The sequence below is a fragment of the Dromiciops gliroides genome, chromosome 2 (assembly GCF_019393635.1).
Source record: "Dromiciops gliroides isolate mDroGli1 chromosome 2, mDroGli1.pri, whole genome shotgun sequence".
NCBI classification, from domain to species: domain Eukaryota; kingdom Metazoa; phylum Chordata; class Mammalia; order Microbiotheria; family Microbiotheriidae; genus Dromiciops; species Dromiciops gliroides.
Window position 1 is genome coordinate 656,590,964 of NC_057862.1, and position 17,897 is coordinate 656,608,860.

The 17,897-nt window shown below is 45.4% G+C and overlaps 1 protein-coding gene and 2 pseudogenes across 2 annotated transcripts; 1 reads left to right on the forward strand and 2 right to left on the reverse strand.

The window, feature by feature from the left end:
- Positions 1 to 6,691: 6,691 nt before the first annotated feature.
- Positions 6,692 to 7,735, reverse strand: LOC122739484 (annotated as a pseudogene).
- A 127-nt stretch (positions 7,736 to 7,862) lies between these two features.
- On the reverse strand, positions 7,863 to 9,908 carry LOC122744518 (transcription initiation factor TFIID subunit 6-like). 2 transcript variants are annotated; one of them, XM_043990028.1, is made up of 2 exons: positions 9,783 to 9,908; positions 7,863 to 9,752 (listed from the first exon to the last, which is right to left on the reverse strand). In XM_043990028.1, the coding sequence occupies exons 1-2, from the start codon at positions 9,906 to 9,908 to the stop codon at positions 7,863 to 7,865; spliced, it is 2,016 nt and encodes a 671-aa protein (XP_043845963.1). The 2 variants fall into 2 exon arrangements, with proteins under 2 accessions (XP_043845963.1, XP_043845962.1); XM_043990027.1 differs by having other exon boundaries at positions 7,863 to 9,908.
- A 4,948-nt stretch (positions 9,909 to 14,856) lies between these two features.
- LOC122739485 lies at positions 14,857 to 16,828 on the forward strand (annotated as a pseudogene).
- The last annotated feature ends 1,069 nt before the right edge of the window (positions 16,829 to 17,897 follow it).

Genomic DNA, 17,897 nt, shown 5'->3' on the forward strand with positions numbered 1-17,897 from the left:
AAGGAACAAAGAGGTTTGCCTATATGGAATGATTGCCTTCCTCCATGGCTGCACTCAAATCCTTAAGGGAATCTGAGCAATTAGATGTCTGCAGGATGGAGTCATTGGGAAGAACTGAGGGAGCCAGCCATATGGAAGGCTGGGGGCTCAAGGAAGCAGAACAGATATGCTGAGTACAACCTTGAGCTCTCCATTTCTTATGACCCTTTGGGCCTGCTTAGAGGTCTGACCTGAAGGGAGGTATATTGGAGTTGGATTTTCAAGGGCACCACTACACCCTCCCCAGGTCACCTCACACACAACTCTGTGAGGGCACAAATGCCAACATTTTAAGGAGAGGGAATGAAACTATGATCTCCTGGCACTTTCCTCTGCCCTTTCCTTGCAATTGGGCCCCATTTCTGGAAATAATGGTCTCAAGGGCCTCAAGCTTTGAGAGACCAAGGGGCTTGCCAAGGCCTTCTCAGCAGGTAAGGTTCAGAGGAGGCCTTGACCTGCCTTGGCGGCTGGCTTGCTGCTCCCCAACTTAAAAATGAATGGGGATGCTCTGAGAAGGGAATGGCTTCCCCACAGTCATGGGGTACCCAGAGATCAGGGCTAGGACTCAAAGTGGGCTCTTAATGTTCTCTCTACTCAGTCCAAGCCAATGGGTGGCCTGGGTCACTGCTCCCCACCACCAGGGCTCCACCTCCTATAGTCAATGATGCATCAACTGGAAAGTTGAGGTTGGGCAAAAGGATCCATTTGGGATTGAAGAACCCAGACTGTCTAATGGCAGGGGATGGTACCTGAAGATTCTGTAGGAGAATCTGGTGTTGCTCTTCTGTTCTCACACTCTTGTAAAGCCAAACAAGTCATTCTGTCCAGCACACTGGCCATTTGGTCAGGTCATCCTGAAGGGAAGAGACAGGTCTTCAGCCCTCTCACACAGAGAAAAACATCCTCCAAGTGACCCTCTGGAAAGAGGTGTCCATTCAGATGGAGGAAAGTATGGCTGCTGATCCAATCACCTTCCATTCATCTGAGGCTGCTCAGGAGAAGCAATAAACACATTCTCATGGGAATTTGCCATTTGTGGTCCACTTGACTCACCTGCACCCTGTGGGAGAAGGAGGCTTTCCATTTTCTAGATGGAGAGATAGTCTCAAGTTAGCCATGTGACATGCCCCTGATAACTCAGCAACTCAGAGTGAAACCTTGGACTCTAATTGCTGGGAGGCCCTCAGGTTTTCTCTTCCACTTGTGGGAATTTGTTGTGATTTGGGGACCCTGCCTTTGGGCTGAGATTAAAAAGTCTTAGGCCCTCAGGGGTTTTTTCTGTGTAAGAGGGGCTGGGGCCCCTCCCCCTCCCCCTCCGAGGGGAAACTGAGAAGCCCCTTGAGCCTTACAGGATGCCAGGCCGGACAGCCGGGGGAAAAGCCCCAGTTCCCTCCATGCTGAGGGGATCTACCCCGAGATCCCAGACTTATCCAGGCCGGCCCGGGCGTGGCACAGCACAGCCTGTGCAGAGGTCACTGTCTCAATGTGCTCCCACATTTTTGTACAGTCAGGGCCCTCCTTTCTATCCGAGTTTGACATATCGCTGATTTAGTGCCAGCCCTTCCTTAGTCAGACATAACTCCTTCCACTCCTTCCCATTGCTTTGCTAGTAAAGCCCTCCAAAGTTCTCCCTATCATCCACCCACCCACCCACATTCCCTGATAAGCCCTGAGGGAGGCACTTAATTCAAAGAAGTTACTGCCACCTGAACCTAGCCAAAGCCTCCACTGGGCCACATTTCCAGGCTTGGTGTAAATCCTTAAGCCAGAACAAGAAGCTAGTCTTCATTTAAAAAATGTTCAACCTTTTCCACAGTGAATGAGACAAGGAAACCTCCAAAAACCAAATTCTTCACTGCCATCCCACCCTTCCAGCTGAAAAGAGGATCCTAGATTGTGGGGTGGGGGAGATGGAGTCATAATGTCCAACTCTCTCATCTGACAGATGAAGAAACTGAGGCCCAAAGAAGGTGTCCACAGGTCACAAAGGAAATAGCAGAGTTTGGGTACACATTCAGCTCCTATGCCCAGTATCCTAGAAGGTCCCAGAATATTCATTGGAGCCCCCCCCCCCAGCCAGTCCATTCTATAGATGCTCTAGAGAGGAGGTCCTTAGAACCAGGAACTCCTCTGATTCTTTCACTTCCAGGAGGCCCAGTCATTCAATTCCCTGCACACATAGTAGGGCTACCCTTGCATCCACTGATTCAAGTCTAGGTCAGACCCTGAATGAAATCTGATAATTAATCTCCACTTGTCTCCCTTGCTACCCAGCTCAAGTTCCCTCCAGAAACTTATCAGCCAGCTAGCCATCCTGAACAAAGCAGACCTTGGGGCACAGGAGCTAGGTGCCCAGAGCCCAAGCTTCCCTGAAAATCTTACCAGAGAGCAGGTGCCTCCTGCTTGGTGCTTGGTGCTTGGTGCTTGGTGCTTGGTGCTTGGTGCTTGGTGCTTGGTGCTTGGTGCTTGGTGCTTGGTGCTTGGTGCTTGGTGCTTGGTGCTTGGTGCTTGCTGCTTGCTGCTTGCTGCTTGCTGCTTGCTGCTTGCTGCTTGCTGCTTGCTGCTTGCTGCTTGCTGCTTGCTGCTTGCTGCTTGCTGCTTGCTGCTTGCTGCTTGCTGCTTGCTGCTTGCTGCTTGCTGCTTGCTGCTTGCTCTTCATCAAAACAACTCCTCCAATAGGGACGTGCTCAGGCTGCCTTAGCTCAGGCTTATATAGGCCCTGTAACTGTGCTGCACAGCTGATCCCAACAAACTAGGCAGCAGGCTTTGGAACCAGCCTCAGCTAGTTAGTGACCAGCGAATAGGGAAAGACCCTTCACAAGTCTCCTACTGGAGACGTGAGAGCAACATCTGGGGCTTGTGCTTGGCACCCTTTGCAGGTTGGTTTGTAAGAAGTTCTTGTTCACAGAGCACTTAGCATGGGACCCTCCCCATACTGTACATCAAGCCCTAGGAACATGTCAGTTAGGGTGATGATCAGTGAATATTCTACACACATTGAGGTTTGTTGAATGAACTGTTTTGGGGTTCTGGGAAAACTGAAGGCTTTCACCTGAGGAGAAGGGGCCACTCCCTGCCAGCCCCTGGCCTAATTCCTTAGGCCTTTGCCTGGGACAAAACTAGTCCTCCACTAGAATCTCAGAGAGAGAAATCTTAAAAGCAATGCCATATAAGACAGCCTAGCACACTTTGAGCTAACCTCATAATTCCAGTTATGAAACTAAACTGGCCAAGCTTTAGATATATTTTCTAGAACTGTTCATGTAAAATAAGTGTATGCTTCTATTGTGAAACCTGGTAATGCCAACATAGAAAAATAACTCCTCATTCAGATTCTGTTAGGATATAGACTCACCTGTTAAAGAATCATCTAAAAGATACTCTTTGGTTAAGAGGATTTGATTTCATCGGGATTGTAATGATGGTCTCAAAAATGTTCTCTGCTGCTTCATCTGATACAATGTTTATGACTTGCTATTTGCACATGGTTATCAGTTTGTTTTAGTTCTGCTGGTGAGAAAATATAAATTCTGTAGTGCTTAAACTTTAAACCTGATACAAGACTCAGGGGTGGGAAAGCTAGCTTCACACCAAACTAGAAAGAGAAACTTACAAATCAGATCACATTATATAAATTAGTTTAAAGTGAGTTCCACCCAAATTTGTTTATCTGCATTAAAACCACAAGAGATCTGATGAATGATTTCCTATGGAAGGTAATTTGGAAATGTATCTAACTAAATTAATATCATCTGATTAGTCCAGAGTTTTGTGTCATGATGATGCAAATATGATCATGTTTCTACATTTTCTTGTATTTTGAAAGTTGGTAAACTACTGTAACAGACATGTTGTAAGGAAAGCAGCTCCTCTTTCATTTAATGATGAACTGACTGGTTAAAAGAAGAAAAAGGATAAAAAGAAAAAATATTTGTAATATGTTATTTTCTCAGCCCTGCTGATCAGGAGTTCTAATATTCTGAAGGACTGTAATTTGAGAAGCTGGAAACTTCCATGCTTGCCTGTAATTTAGAGGAAGTGTCATCTAAAATTATTTGGCTATCACTTGTGACAATTATCGATCTAGTGATAAAGCTATTATGGGTTATTATAATAAGGTTAAAAACTGTTAAGTATGGGGCAGCTAGGTGGTGCAGTGGATAAAGCACTGGCCCTGGATTTAGGAAGACCTGAGTTCAAATCCAGCATCAGACACTTGACACTTCCTAGCTGTGTGACCCTGGGCAAGTCACTTAACCCTCACTGTGCCCACAGCCCCCCCCAAAAGAAAAAACAACTATTAAGTATTTGCACAGGTATATTTTCAAGGGAAAATTCGTCATCAATTTTTTTTTCTGGGAAAACACAGAAAGAACAAACCTTGGAAAATGACCTTTTCAAACTCACAAGGATTCTTGGGAACATGTAGTAATAAAGTCTTATGAACTGTGTACAAAGACCTGCTGTATTGGGGAAGTCTTACTGAGAAAATGGGATACAAACACTCCTTCCTCAAAATAGGGGGATATTTTCAAAATTGCTCATAAGGTAACTTAAGTTTCATCTCAGGTTATTCCCCAATTACTTGGGAAGATGATGAAGGTGTGTCTAGAATAGTGTATATTGAAGTACATTTTGATCAGCAAAATATGAAATAAGCAACTCTGAAGTATCACCTCACACCAATCTGAATGGCTAATGTAACAAAAAAAGGAAAATGTTGGGTGTTGAAGAGGATGTGGGAAAACTAGGATGTTGATGGAGTTGTGAAAAGATCCAACCATTCTGGAGCGCAATTTGGAGCTATGCCCAAAGGCATAAAATCTGTGCAATACCATTGCTAGGTTTATATCCCAAGGACATTAAAAAAAAAAAGAGCAAAAGATCTGTTGTACAAAAGTATTGATAGCACTTCTTTTTGTGGTGGCAGATAATTGTCAAAGTAACAGCCATCAATTGGAGCATGCCTGAACAAACTGGTATTTAATTGTGATGGAATCTTATTATGCTCTAATAAATGACAGGCACGATGATTTCAGAAAGGCCTGGAAAGACTTGTATGAACTGATGTATAGTGAAGAGAGCAGAACCAAGAGAACATTGTGCACAGAGATAGCATTCTTCTTTAATGAAGAATTTTAAATGGCTTAGCTATTCTCAGCAATACCATGATCCAAAACAATGCCCAAGGACTAATGATGAAGCATACTATCCACCTTCAAAGAAAGAACTGATATTGATTGAATACAGACTGAAGTATGCTATTTTCAGTTACTTTCTTTCATTTACTTCTTTTATTCGAGTCTTCTTATACAAAATGACTAAAATGGTAATGATTTACATAATTGCAGATGTATAACCTTTATCTGCTTGCTTACCCCGTCAGGGAGAGGGGAGTAAACATGGGTGGAAAGGACAGAATTTGAAACTCAACTTTAAATAAAACTATTTAAAAAATGAGAAGTAGATCTTTAGAAAAACCTAAAAAGACTTACATGATGATGTATAGTGAAATGAACATAACCAGGAGAATGTTATGCACAGTGACGACAATCTTGTTTAATGAGGAACTGTGAATGCCTTGGCTATTCTCAGCAATGGAATGATCCAAGACAATCCCAAAGGACTAAAGATAAGAAAAGAACTGATATAGATTGAACACAGACTGCAGAACGCTATTTTTCGCTTTCTTTCTTTTATTCCAGTCTCCTATACAAAACGATTCCTGTGGAAATGTTTTACAAAATGGCACATATATGACCTATATCACATGGCATACTACTGTCATGGGGCGCAGAGCACCCCAGAATTTCTCTGGGGCACATCAAGGAATCTTCTCCTTGAGAAACTAAACCAGAGGACAGATAACGCCTAGAGGAACCAAATCGGACTGAGCTAGCTTGGGATTCCTACCCTTCATTCTGGTCTCCCTTATCCTGGGGAGATAAGTTTGGGTGTGGCTTAGGCCTTTGTGTCCTGAAGAGGGATCAGTAGCCACCCCTCACCCAATTCCTCTAGTCACTACCAGTGGGGGATGGTCCTCCACTCCTCACCCAATTCCCCCAGCTACCACCAGTGGGGGATGGTCCACCTTCATTAAAGGAACTTTCCACAGGCAGATGGTCCACCCCCATCAGTCCTCTATAAAAGTACCTTCCAGTCTCCTGTTCGAGGAAGATTTGGTACCTCTGAGCCATGTGCTTTATGCCAAATCTCCCCATGAAAAGTCTAAGGATTTCTTTCATGGTTTCCCTCCCCCCACCCTTCCCTTCCCTTGCTCCTAAATAAACTATCACCTTGTTCTAACTAAGTTTTGTGTGCAAGAGGGTGTAATTCTTTAAAGAGGAATTCCTAAGAACCCCAACCCGTACCCATTTTCCCACTATATCACTACCTCAGGGAGTGGGGAGGGGAGGAAGAGATAGAATTTGCAACTCAGAACTTTAAATAAACATTTTTATTATAAAAATATAATTAAATAACACGACGAAGAAAAAAAGAATGACCTGTTGTGTTCATGCCTAGCTCCCCCCACCCTTTACCTTTTTTTTAACTTAGTAGCTGAGGCTTTATTTACACAATAACAACTTAGCTCAGGTGACATTTTTTCAATGAAACTTTATTTCTAAGTTGACCCAAATTGCGCTCAGCTCTACATTCCACTGGGCCTGTGTGGACTGCAATAACATGGTTCCCGATCCCTGGAATGACCGTCTCTCCCGACACTTCGGGACTGTTCGCGCCTCCTCTTAGTCCTGCCTTCAGAATGCCCGGCACTGGGGTGAGAGCCCTTTTCAGCGCTTCGGCTTCTGTCCCGATGCCTGCTCTTGGCCTTCTGTCTTTGTTCCTTCCTGCTGGCGCTGCTGAAGGACTTCTTCTTATGCGCTGGCTCAGCCTTCCTTGAGTCCCTGCTTGAGGCCCCTGCTTTCTCCAGCTGACCTCAGGGGAGCCACTTAACGACTGACGCCTTTGTGGGGCCTCTGGACTGCAGCCCTTCTGGGCGGATTTCCTGAAGCCAGCACCTTCCTTTTCGGTTCTGGTCCCGTGTTGGGATGCTACAGGGGAAGATGCAGCCATTTCCTGCTTGTCAATACTCATTCTAACATCGTTGTCCTTTTTTCTTCCTTGCTTTGCCTTGGTTGTCTCTGTTACGCTTTCTCACGGGCGTCTCATCTTCAGAGGATTCAGATGAACTTGGAGGTGGGGTTTGAACCCCTCCGCAGCCTTTCTCCCGGAGTGTTCTGGTTACGTCATCCAGATTCTTGGAATCCTTGGGGGGGGGGGGGCTATAATTAGCCACGTGGTCCACTCGGATAGTTCTTCCTCTTATCTTGATCCCATTCAAATTGTCAACCGCCAAAACTGCCTTCTCTGATTCTGATCGCAAAGAAGAAAGAATCCTTTGGACTTTGCGGCTTTCTTGTCTCTCACGAGATTAACGTTCACAATTTGGCCATATTGAGAAAACACAGAGATGATATCTCCTTCGGTCAATTCATATAAGAGCCATCCCAGGAAGATCCAAGCATTGTGCCTGTTCTGGTCATGCCAGGTCCCTTCTTGGCCACCCCTGGCTCCACCTCCTGCTCCATTAGCCCATTGATGAGCTTGACTTGGTCAGGGCATTTTTGGTTTCTTTTTTGTGTTTACACACCGAGCTGTTTTATTTTGGTGAAGGGTTAGTACAATGGGACATATCTGAAGATAGCATCTGATGGGGAGAGGTGACTGCTCCTCACCCCAAACCAAAATGTCCTGATGTGAATGAGAATTCGTATTTGAATATAAGAAGAGCACTTTGTAGGAGCCTTTGTATGAAGCCTTCAGGGCCCAGGCTGAGGAGAGCTGGAATGGGAGTGATGAGAACCATTGCCCTCAGGGGTACCAGGAGCTGGAGGGGGTCTATCCCCAACATCCTGTTTTCCTCCAGAAAGGAAGCCACCCCCAAGGGGAGAGGGGGAAGAAGATGAAGAAGGAGGAGCTTGGGAAGGGTGGGAAATCTGTCCCCCCTCGATTTTCCCAGATGGTGGAAGAGATACAACAATGTATTTCTGGACACTGCCTGCCCCTTGGGGAGCTTGGCTAGGAGCGGCTGCTGTTGCAGTGGAGACAAACTTTAGGATAGGCTGGGTTCTGGGGCCTGTGGTGGGGACAGGAGAGGCAGTGGTAGAGCCAGAGCCAGAGCCAGAGGCTGCTGTGCTAAGAGACAGGACCCGCTGTGAAGATGAGGCACCAGAGGAAGACGACCTGACTATGAACTTGGTTGGAGGTAGGGAGGGCTGGGGCAGAGGGGTCACAGCCCTTGAGGACCCCTTGATTGTCTGAACAGGGACCTTCAGCAGCCCAGTGGTTGGAGGGCCTGACTGGGGGGCTTGGGAGAGCGTCAGCATAGGCTGGGGCTGCGTGATGGTCAGTGTGGTCCTGGTCAATTGCTGGGCTTGCTGGGCAGCCTGGGCCCGGGCTTTGGCCACATGAGAACACAGAAGAGGTCCCAGGGAACCAAAGTCTGCCTGGAAAGCCTCCTGATTATCTGGTGGCGCCCGAAGCTTCACCAGCACAGGGGCGCAGTGTTTCAAGAGGAGGCTCTGCACACGGTCAGCTCCAATCCGGTCCAGGTTGCTCAGCACAGGGCCATCCAGGACCCTTCGAATCAGCTCGCCTTCCTGCTGAAGCTGTGGCAGAATCAGGGTTTGAATCACATCGTGGCCAAGTTCTGCCAGGCCAGCAATAGCGCCATAGCGAGTAGTCCAGGGAGTCTTCTCATCTACCCAGCTCTTGGTGAAGATCTTGGTGATCCGGGACTGGAGGTTGTTGGTACTTGTACTGAATTGACACATCCGAGCTACCAGGCAGGCTGCAAAATCCCTGAGTGCCCAGTGATTCTCCACATCTGGTCGAAGACACAGTTGTCTGCTCACCATGCAAGTCATCGCAGCAGGAAGCAAATCATGGACATATTTCTCCAGGTACAGCGTTGGGTTATCCAGCAGAGCCTTCAGCATTCGCATCAGGTAGATAAGGAGGGCCAAGTTATTCTGAGCAACATTCACTCGTACCCCCTCAGAGATGAAAGTACTAAACCTTGGCAACATCTGATAAAGGCCAGGGTCTGTAGCAATGCTCTGGAGAGCTTCTGCTCTCTTAGCCTCACTGGACCCTACACAGGCTTCTGTTATCACCTTGTAGTACAGCTGCTGCTCCACAGACAACTCATGGAGACTGTGGGGCTTCACTCTCACTGGGGCACCCTCCATCAGGGGTGGATCTTTCTTTCCTTTTCCTTTTCTTTTCCTTTTCCCTGCATTAGCCAATTCAGCTCCTTGACCTTTGCCTTTCACTGTTCCGTCCTCTTCCTGGCCTGGCTTTGCAGCCTTCAAGGGCTGTGTTGCTTCAGCCTTTTGTAGCTCTTTGGGGGCTGGGGGTGGGTTCTCTGGAATAGCTGGCTGAACACCCTCAATACTCAGCCAGTGAGCTTTGAGGCAGACATCAGGGGGGACGGGAGGTAGGGGAGTGTTAATGATGTCATTTAAATCCACCTCTTTTTCATTATAGAAATAAAGTTCCTGTCCCCCACCAGAGGCAGACTGGAATGGAATGGATTCTTGGGTGTGGAACCCATACAGAGCCTCAACATGCTTCACCTTAAGGGCATAGTCTATATCACTTGTGGTGAGCTTCCGACGCTTGCCCATGCTCATAAATTTCTGGGCCTCCTGTGCAATCTGCTTAACACGAGAGCTAACTTCATCTGCCAATAGCTGGCAGATCTCTTCAGGCACCTGAGCGATGCCCATGGATTCCGCTATAACTTTCATGGACTCTGAGGGCAACACAGTGTTGTTTAGCTTGAGTTTCTTTGCTTCTGCCATACTGGAGTAGGCCCCCTCTACAGGCAGTGCCCTGTGCTTCTGGTCTTCACCGGCTCCCAACAGCAGCGTCCTCTTTCTGGGTTGTGTAGAGAGAGCACCACTCCTCTTGCCCCTTTGCCTGGGAGAAAGGGGCTGGAGCTGGGCCTGCCCAAGCTGCCTCCTCCCACCAGGATTTGGTCCCTCTGGGTTCCCTGAGGCTTATATAGGCTCTGGAAGGAGATTGGAGTTCTCACCTGAGGCCAGCCTCCTACTGGCAGCCTAGTTAACACCTTAGCTACTTAAGTAGAAGGAGTTCTGAAAACAAAGACTCCTTATCAGCCCCGGCCCTCCTTCCCTCCTGGGTGAGGATTCATCAGAGAGGATTTAAGGACCTCCACAGCATAAAACAACAGGAAAAATAACACACACACACATCCAATGGGGAAGAGTAATCTATTTAACCCTCCAGGAAAGCAGGAAGGGAAGAAGATAGTGAGGGAAGTGTGAATGAAGGGAGGGTAGAGTGAGGGAGGGGACAGTCAGTAGCAAAACACTTATGAGGAGGATGAGGGCAAAATAAGGTAGACAATGGAATAAATATCATTGGAAGGGAATGGGAGGGAGGGAAATAGTTATGTTTATTGACTACAAGGTCAAAATGTATGGTACCTACTCTGCTGGGCTATTGTGAAGAAAATTCTCTGTCAAGTTCAAGGTACTATGTAGAAATTGTGAGGAACAGGATGCTATCAGAAAAACCTGGAAAGACCCACATGAACTGAAGCAGAGAGAAAAGTACTGCATACAAAATAACAGCATTAGTGTAAGATGACCTGCTGGGAAGCACGTGGTTATTTTCAGCAAGGCAATGATCCAATATAACTCTGAAGAATCTAGGAAAATTGCAGTACATCTACAGAGAAAGAACTGATGGTATCTGAAAACAGACTGAAACACTTTTTTTTTTTTGACAATTCCTTAATCTGAAGTTTTGTTTTCATCTGCTTCCACTCACAACCTAGATAAGGTAGAATTGTTTGCCATGACTACTCATGTATAATTTATGTTGAATTGTTTGAGTCCTTGGAGTGGGGGGGCAGAGGGGAGAGAGGAAGAGAAGTTGGAACACAAGGTTTAAAAAAAAAAATTATGTCTGGGGCAGGTAGGTGGCTCAGTGGATAAAGCACCAGCCCTGGATTCAGGAGTACCTGAGTTCAAATCAGGCCTCAGACACTTGACACTTACTAGCTGTGTGACCCTGGGCAAGTCACTTAACCCCCATTGCCCCACAAAAAAAAATTGATGTCAAAATTTGCTTTTACATGTAATTTGGAAAATAGAAGTCCAAAATTTAAATCTTTAAAAAAACAACAACAGGAAAGAGGGGTCGTCTTCAGGTGTTGGGAACAAATTAGCACCAAGTTGTCTCCAAATCAATTATTTAACATGTATTTCTAGATCTGTTACTTGCCTGCTGGGCATTGTACTAGGATCTCCTTGCAGATGCTAGTCCAAGAGATCCCTGCCCTCAAAGGGCTTCCAACACATAAGCACTGTATGCAGTACTTACCAACTACACAGGCCTACACAGTCTGGTGGAAACCATAGGGACTGCACGATGTTCAAGCCAAAGGAGATCATCGAATATGGAAGGGCAGCTCTGAAATCAAAGGGATGCTCATCTATTGGGGAATGGCTGAAGGAGCTGTCCTATATGATAGCAATGGAATGTTATCGTGCTATTAGAAATGAGAAGCAGGATTTCACAAATTTATAAGAATTCAAGTCATTCCCCAATTGACAAATGGTCAAAGGATATGAACAGGCAGTTTTCAGATGAAGAAATCAAAGCTATCTATTGCCATATGAAAAAACAAACCACTATTGATGGGGCAGCTAGGTGGTACAGTGTATAAAGCACTGGCCTTGGATTCAGGAGGACCTGAGTTCAAATTTGGCCTCAGACATTTGATACTAGCTGTGTGACCCTGGGCAAGTCACTTAAACCTCATTGCCCTGCAAAAAAAACCCCCAAAACACTATTGATTAGAGAAATGCAAATGAAAAGAACTCTGAGTAACACCTCACACCTATCAGATTGGTTAATATGACAGAAAAGGAAAATGAGTGCTGGAGGGAAAAAATGGAACACTAATGTATTGTTGTGGAGTTGTGAACTCATCCAACCATTCTGGAGAGCAATTTGGAACTATGCCCAAAGCACTTTGGCACTGTGCATACCCTTTGATCCAGTAATACCACTACTAGGTCTGTATACCAAAGATATAATAAAAGAGTGAAAAGGAGCTACATGCACAAGAATATTTACGGCAGCTCTCTTTGTGGTGGCAAAGAATTGGAAATCAAGGGAGTGACCATCAATTGGGGAATGGCTGAACAAGTGGTGGTATATGAATGTAATGGAATACTATTGTGCTGTAATAACCTATGAGCAGGCAGATTTCAGAGAAACCTGGAAGGACTTGCATGAACTGATGATGAGTGAGATAAACAGAACCAGGAGAACATTGTACACAGTATCAACATAATGTGTGGATCAACCATGATAGATTCTTCTCAGCAATACAATGGTCCAAGATAGTTCCAAAGGACTCATCATGGAAAATACTTTCTAAATCCAGAAAAAAAAGAACTGTGGAATATGGATGCAGATTGAACCATTCTATTTCTTTTGTTTTTGGTGTTGCTGTTTTTCTTTTTTGAGGTTTTTCCTCTTTGCTCTGATTCTTCTTTCACAGCAAAACTAATGCAGAAATTTGTTTAATGTGATTGTATATATATATATATAACATATCAGATTACTTGCTGTCTTGGAGAGGGGAGAGGGGGGAGGGAGGGGAGGGAGGGAGGGAGAAAAATTTGAAGCTAGAAATCTCATAAAAACAAATGTTGAAAATTATCTCTATCTGTACCTGGGAAATAATAAAATACTTTCATAATTAAAAAAAAAGAATCATGAGCAGGCAGATTTCAGAAAAACCTGGAAAAACTTAAGTAGACTGATGCTGACTGAAGTGAGCAGAACCAGAAAAACATTGTACACAGTAACAGCAACATTGTGTGATGATCAACTGTGATAGACTTGGCTCTTCTCAGAAATACAATGGCAAAGACTACTCCAAAGAAGTCATGATGGAAAATGTTCTCCACATCCAGAAAAAAGGACTATGGATTCTGAATGCAGATTGAATCATACTGTTTCTACTTTTTTGTTGTTTTCTTTCCCCTCTTTTTCGAGGTTTGTCCCTTTTCTTCTGATTCTTCTTTCACAACAGGACTAATGCAGAAATGTGTTGAATGTGATTGCACATATGTAGCCTGTAACAGATTGCTTTATGTCTTTTACATTTTTAAAAAATTTTTTATAGAATTTTATTTTCCAAAATATATGTAAAAACAGAATTTTAACATCAATTTTAAAAAAAACTTTGTGTTCCAACTTCTCTTCCCTCCTCCATTCCCACCCTCCCCCACAAGAATTCAATCAATTAAAAATAAGTTATACCTGAGTAGTCATGGAAAAATTCCCATATTAGCTAGTTGTGAGAGAAAACAGTCAAAAAAACCCAAAACTTCAGATTAAGGAATTGTCAAAGAAGAAATGAAAAAAAAAATTTTTAATGTGTTTCCATCTGTTTTCAGATACTATCAGTTCTTTCTCTGCAGATGGGCTACAATCTTCATAAGTCCCTCAGGGTTACATTGGATCATCACCTTGCTGAAAACAACCACATGATTCCCAGCAGATCATCCCCCACTATTGCTTTTATTTTGTATACAGTACATTTCACTCTGCTTCAGCTCATGTAGGTCTCTCCAGGTTTTCCCGATAGCTTCCTATTCATCACAACCTCTACATAGTACCTTAAGCTTGACAGAGAATCTTCTTCACGAAAATCCAGCAAAGTAGGTACTATACATTTTGCCATTATAATCAATCATCATAACTATTTCCCTCCATCCCACTCCCTTCCCATGACATTTACTCTATCTTCTTTTTACCTATTCCTCCTCAGAGGTGCCTTACTTCTGACTATCCTCTCCCTTGCTCTGCACTCCCTTTTTTCACCCTTCCTTCCTTGTCCACTTCCCCTCCTATTTTCCTGCAGGGTTAAATAGATTGCTCCTCCCAATTGGATATGAAAGCGATTCCCTCCATGAGCCCACTCCAATGAGATCAGGGTCCCTGAGCTAATTCTCTGTTCTACATTTTTCTTCCTCCCTCCCTCCTCAACCCTCTCTATGAGATCAAGCAATTCAATATGTCATACTGGTGCAATAATGCAGAACATCTTCATCTTCCTTGAAAGTGTTTTGCTTTTACTGCTCTCTCCCCGACTCTGTCCTTTCCTCCATCCCTTCCGCCCCCCCTTCTCCCCCACCACCACCCTGGGCAAAAGTATATTACAATACCTACTTGAGTATGTATGTTAGTCCTTCTTTGAGCAAATTCTGATGATATTAAGGTTCACTCACTCCCCAACTCCTTCCCTCTCTTCTACTCTCCTCCATAAGCTTTCTTCTTGTTTCCTTCATGTGAAATACCCCTCCCCAGACCATCTCTCCCCTTCTCCCTCCCCCAGTTTATTCCTCCTACACCTCAACCATATTTTAATGATGTCATCATGGATTAGCTAGGTGGCACAGTGGACAAAGCACCAGCCCTGGACCCAGGAGGCCCCCCCAAGCTCAAATCCAGCCCCAGACATGACACCCCTCCCCGTCTGCCCTACAAAGAACAAAACATAAATGCTTTACAGATATCATCCCTTCATATTCAGTTCAGCCCTGTCTTCTGTGAATTTCTTGTGAAGAATTTTTGTTTTGTTTTGTTTTGGTTTGTTTTGGTTTTTTGGTGAGGCAACCGGGGCCAAGCAACTTTCCCTTTGATTTCAGCCCTGACATTCTAGATTCAGTGATCCCTATGGGGTTGAACATCCTGCCGTCCATGTCCTCTGCTTTCCACCCTAGGTTGCATGCTAACATCTCTAGAGATGGCAGAAAGTGAGTGTATGTGTGGAGAGGAAGCCCTCTAAGTGCAGGGATCCCTCTAGTGCAATGCCCAGCAGACTGGTAACTGATCCAGACATGTCTGGGACTGGATTGATCTAGAGATAAGGAGTTGCCAATGAGTTCATGCCCTAGACCTGAAGATGACCCCTCTTAGCCTTTGTTCTACACTCTGGACCTACTGAAACACTCGTTGTTTCCCTGCTTAATCCTCCCAGAGGAGGGAAGGAGGCCTCCACTGAGAAAGGAGTCTTTGTTTCCACTCTGCTAGTCCTTGGGCAGGTAAGGGGTTAAACAGGCTACCCTGGGAGGCCTGGCCTCAGGGGAGGACTCAGCTCTCCCAGCGGCTTCCAGGTGCCCAGCTCTGGCCACCTCCAGGGCAGAAGGTCAAGGGGACTGAGGGGAAGAGGTGCCTCCCCAGGGTTCCCCTCCTCTCAGCCCAGGACTCAAGCCTCCTGGGGGCCAGACTTGGCACCAGCTGAGGCCTGAGGGGTGTCATGGAATGGAGTGGGCTGGTCTGAGGCTGCTCTGGCCATCGCAGGGCTTTCTTCTGTCTGCAGTGGCCCAGAGGTGACAGTAAGGCTGAGGGTGAAGGTGGGAAAGTAGAGAGAACCTGTCTCTCTAATTAGGAGACAGTTTTGTTGAGAGGCAACTTCAGCTCTGTGTCTTCTATGGAAATGACAAGTAATAGAATTGAATGTAGTCCTTATTTGTGCTTTGAGGTCCTGGGATGACAGAAGGGGAACACTTTTACAGAAAGTCTTGAGTACTGGATGCAAAACTTTTTCAAGAGACAATGGAAGGGGCAGCAAGGTGGCTCAATGGCTAAAGCACCGGCCCTGGATTCAGGAGGACCTTAGTTCAAATCCAGCCTCAGGCACTTGATGCTAATTGTGTGAATCTGGACAAGTCATTTAACCCTCATTTCTCTGTGAAAAAGAAGAAGAATGCTCTAAGCAATGTGAAGCTCATCAATGAGTTGAAGACATGGGAGACAGAGTTCCAGGTGGCTGAGAAAGTACCTGGCACACCATGTACAAGAACAGAGCTTGCATCTTCCTGGGAGGCTCGCCTAGAGAATTCACCAAAGGAGATATCAGCTGTGTTTTCTCAATAAGACAAAATTGTTAACATTAATCTCTTATGAGATAAGGAGACCGGAGAGTCCAAAGCATTGTGTTTCCTTTGCTATGAAGATCAGAGAAACACAGTTTGAACCATTGACAATTTGAATGGAACAAGATAAAGAGGAAGAAGTATCCGAGTGGACCATGTGGCTAATTATAGGCTCCCCCAGCCCCAAGGATACAGGAATTTGGATGGTGAAACCAGAACACCTGGGGAGAAGGGCTGTGGGCTTCAAACCCCACCCCCTAGTCCATCTGAATCCTCTGAAGATGAGACACCTGTGAGAAAGCATAACTGAGACAACAAAGAAAAAGCAAAGAAGAAAAAAGATGTTAGAATGAATATGGACAGGGAGGAAATACTGGCATCATCCTCAGTAGCGTCCCAACACAGGACCAGAAAGACAAGGAAAGGTTTTGGCTTTAGGAAATCTGCTGAGAAGGACTCCAGGGCAGAGACCAGACAAGGTCATCAATACTTAAGTGGCTCACCTGAGCTCCACCAAAGTCAGCTGGAGAAAGCAGAGAAGTCAAGCAGGGATTCAAGAAAGGCTGAGCCAGGGCACAAGAGATCCTCCAGCAGTGCCAGCAGGAAGGAACAAAGAAGGAAGAAAAAGAGCATGCACTGGGATAGACACTGAATCTCTGAAAAGTGCTTCCACCACTGTGATGAGCATTCTGAAGGCAGGACTAAGAAGAGACACAAAGTCCCTGAGGGTCAGGAAAGACTGTCATTCAAGACACTGGGAACAATCCTATCCAAGTGCACACAGGGCCAGCTGAATGTGGAGCTTAGCCCAATTTCTGTCAAGCTACAAATAAAGATTCATTAAAAAAAATAACTCACCTGAGCTAAGTTCTTATTATTGATTCTGTAAATAAAGTCTCTGCCACTATGTTTAAAAGAAAGGTAAGGAGGAGCCTAGGCATGAATTTCCTTGGGCTTCAATGGATGAAGTGTGTGTCTTCTTAGGCTTGTTCTCTTGAGGATGAATGCATTACAGTCCAGTTTTTGGAGGGGCTTGGAGTTGCAGATCAGCAGAAAAACTGGAGAACTGCTCATCTCCATTATTCAGACTCTGACTTAGGCATGAGTCTGTGGGAGCAATAGAAGCAGTTATGTTCACTGAAGGGCCTGAATAACTGGATCTGCTCAACTGAGAGAAGTCAGGAGACCTGGGTGCACCAAGAACTACCTGGTCAGATATTTCCCCTGCTGGGCCTCTGATTCCCCACCTAGAAAATGGGTTAATAACAAATATTCCCTCCACAAAGATCATGGGCTTGCTCTGACTTGGGGACAATAGGCAGAGGATCTTTGCCACATCCTTTTTGGGAGTCACAATGGGGATGTCACTGACATTTTAGGACAATGACCTTGGCATGAAGTGAATATTCCTGCCTTTTGAGAGCTAGGGAGGATGTGGAAGTGTCTGCATTTGGAGCCCCCAAACCTGGGTTTTTCTCTTTATAGCTACTTCCTATAGGCTCACATTAATGTCCTATGGCTTATCTGAGCCTCCATTTCCTCCTCTATAAGTGGGAGTTGAGGCTCCAGACTGGGCTCAGATGGCCCCTAAGGCCCTTCCAGTTCTTCATCTGGGATCCTTAGAAAAAGGAAACTGTGCTTGGACAATCCCTAAGGGTTGAGGGAATCCCCCTGTACAGAGTGCAGTCACATGTTCAGTGGTAGGCACCCTGGGTTGTTAGCTCTGAGGGCCTTGAAAAGCTGGAGTGTACAGAGGAGGGTGGCCAGGAGGCACAGCACCTCAAGCTCCTGTCCTGGATGCTTAAGGAAGACTGTGTTGGAGCAGACTTGGGGGACACAAAGGTATCTCTCTAAATTGGAAAG

Bases quoted from the DNA above. Each gene is read 5' to 3' on its own strand.
- LOC122744518 (XM_043990027.1), bottom strand. From the start codon at position 9,908: ATGGCAGAAGCAAAGAAACTCAAGCTAAACAACACTGTGTTGCCCTCA.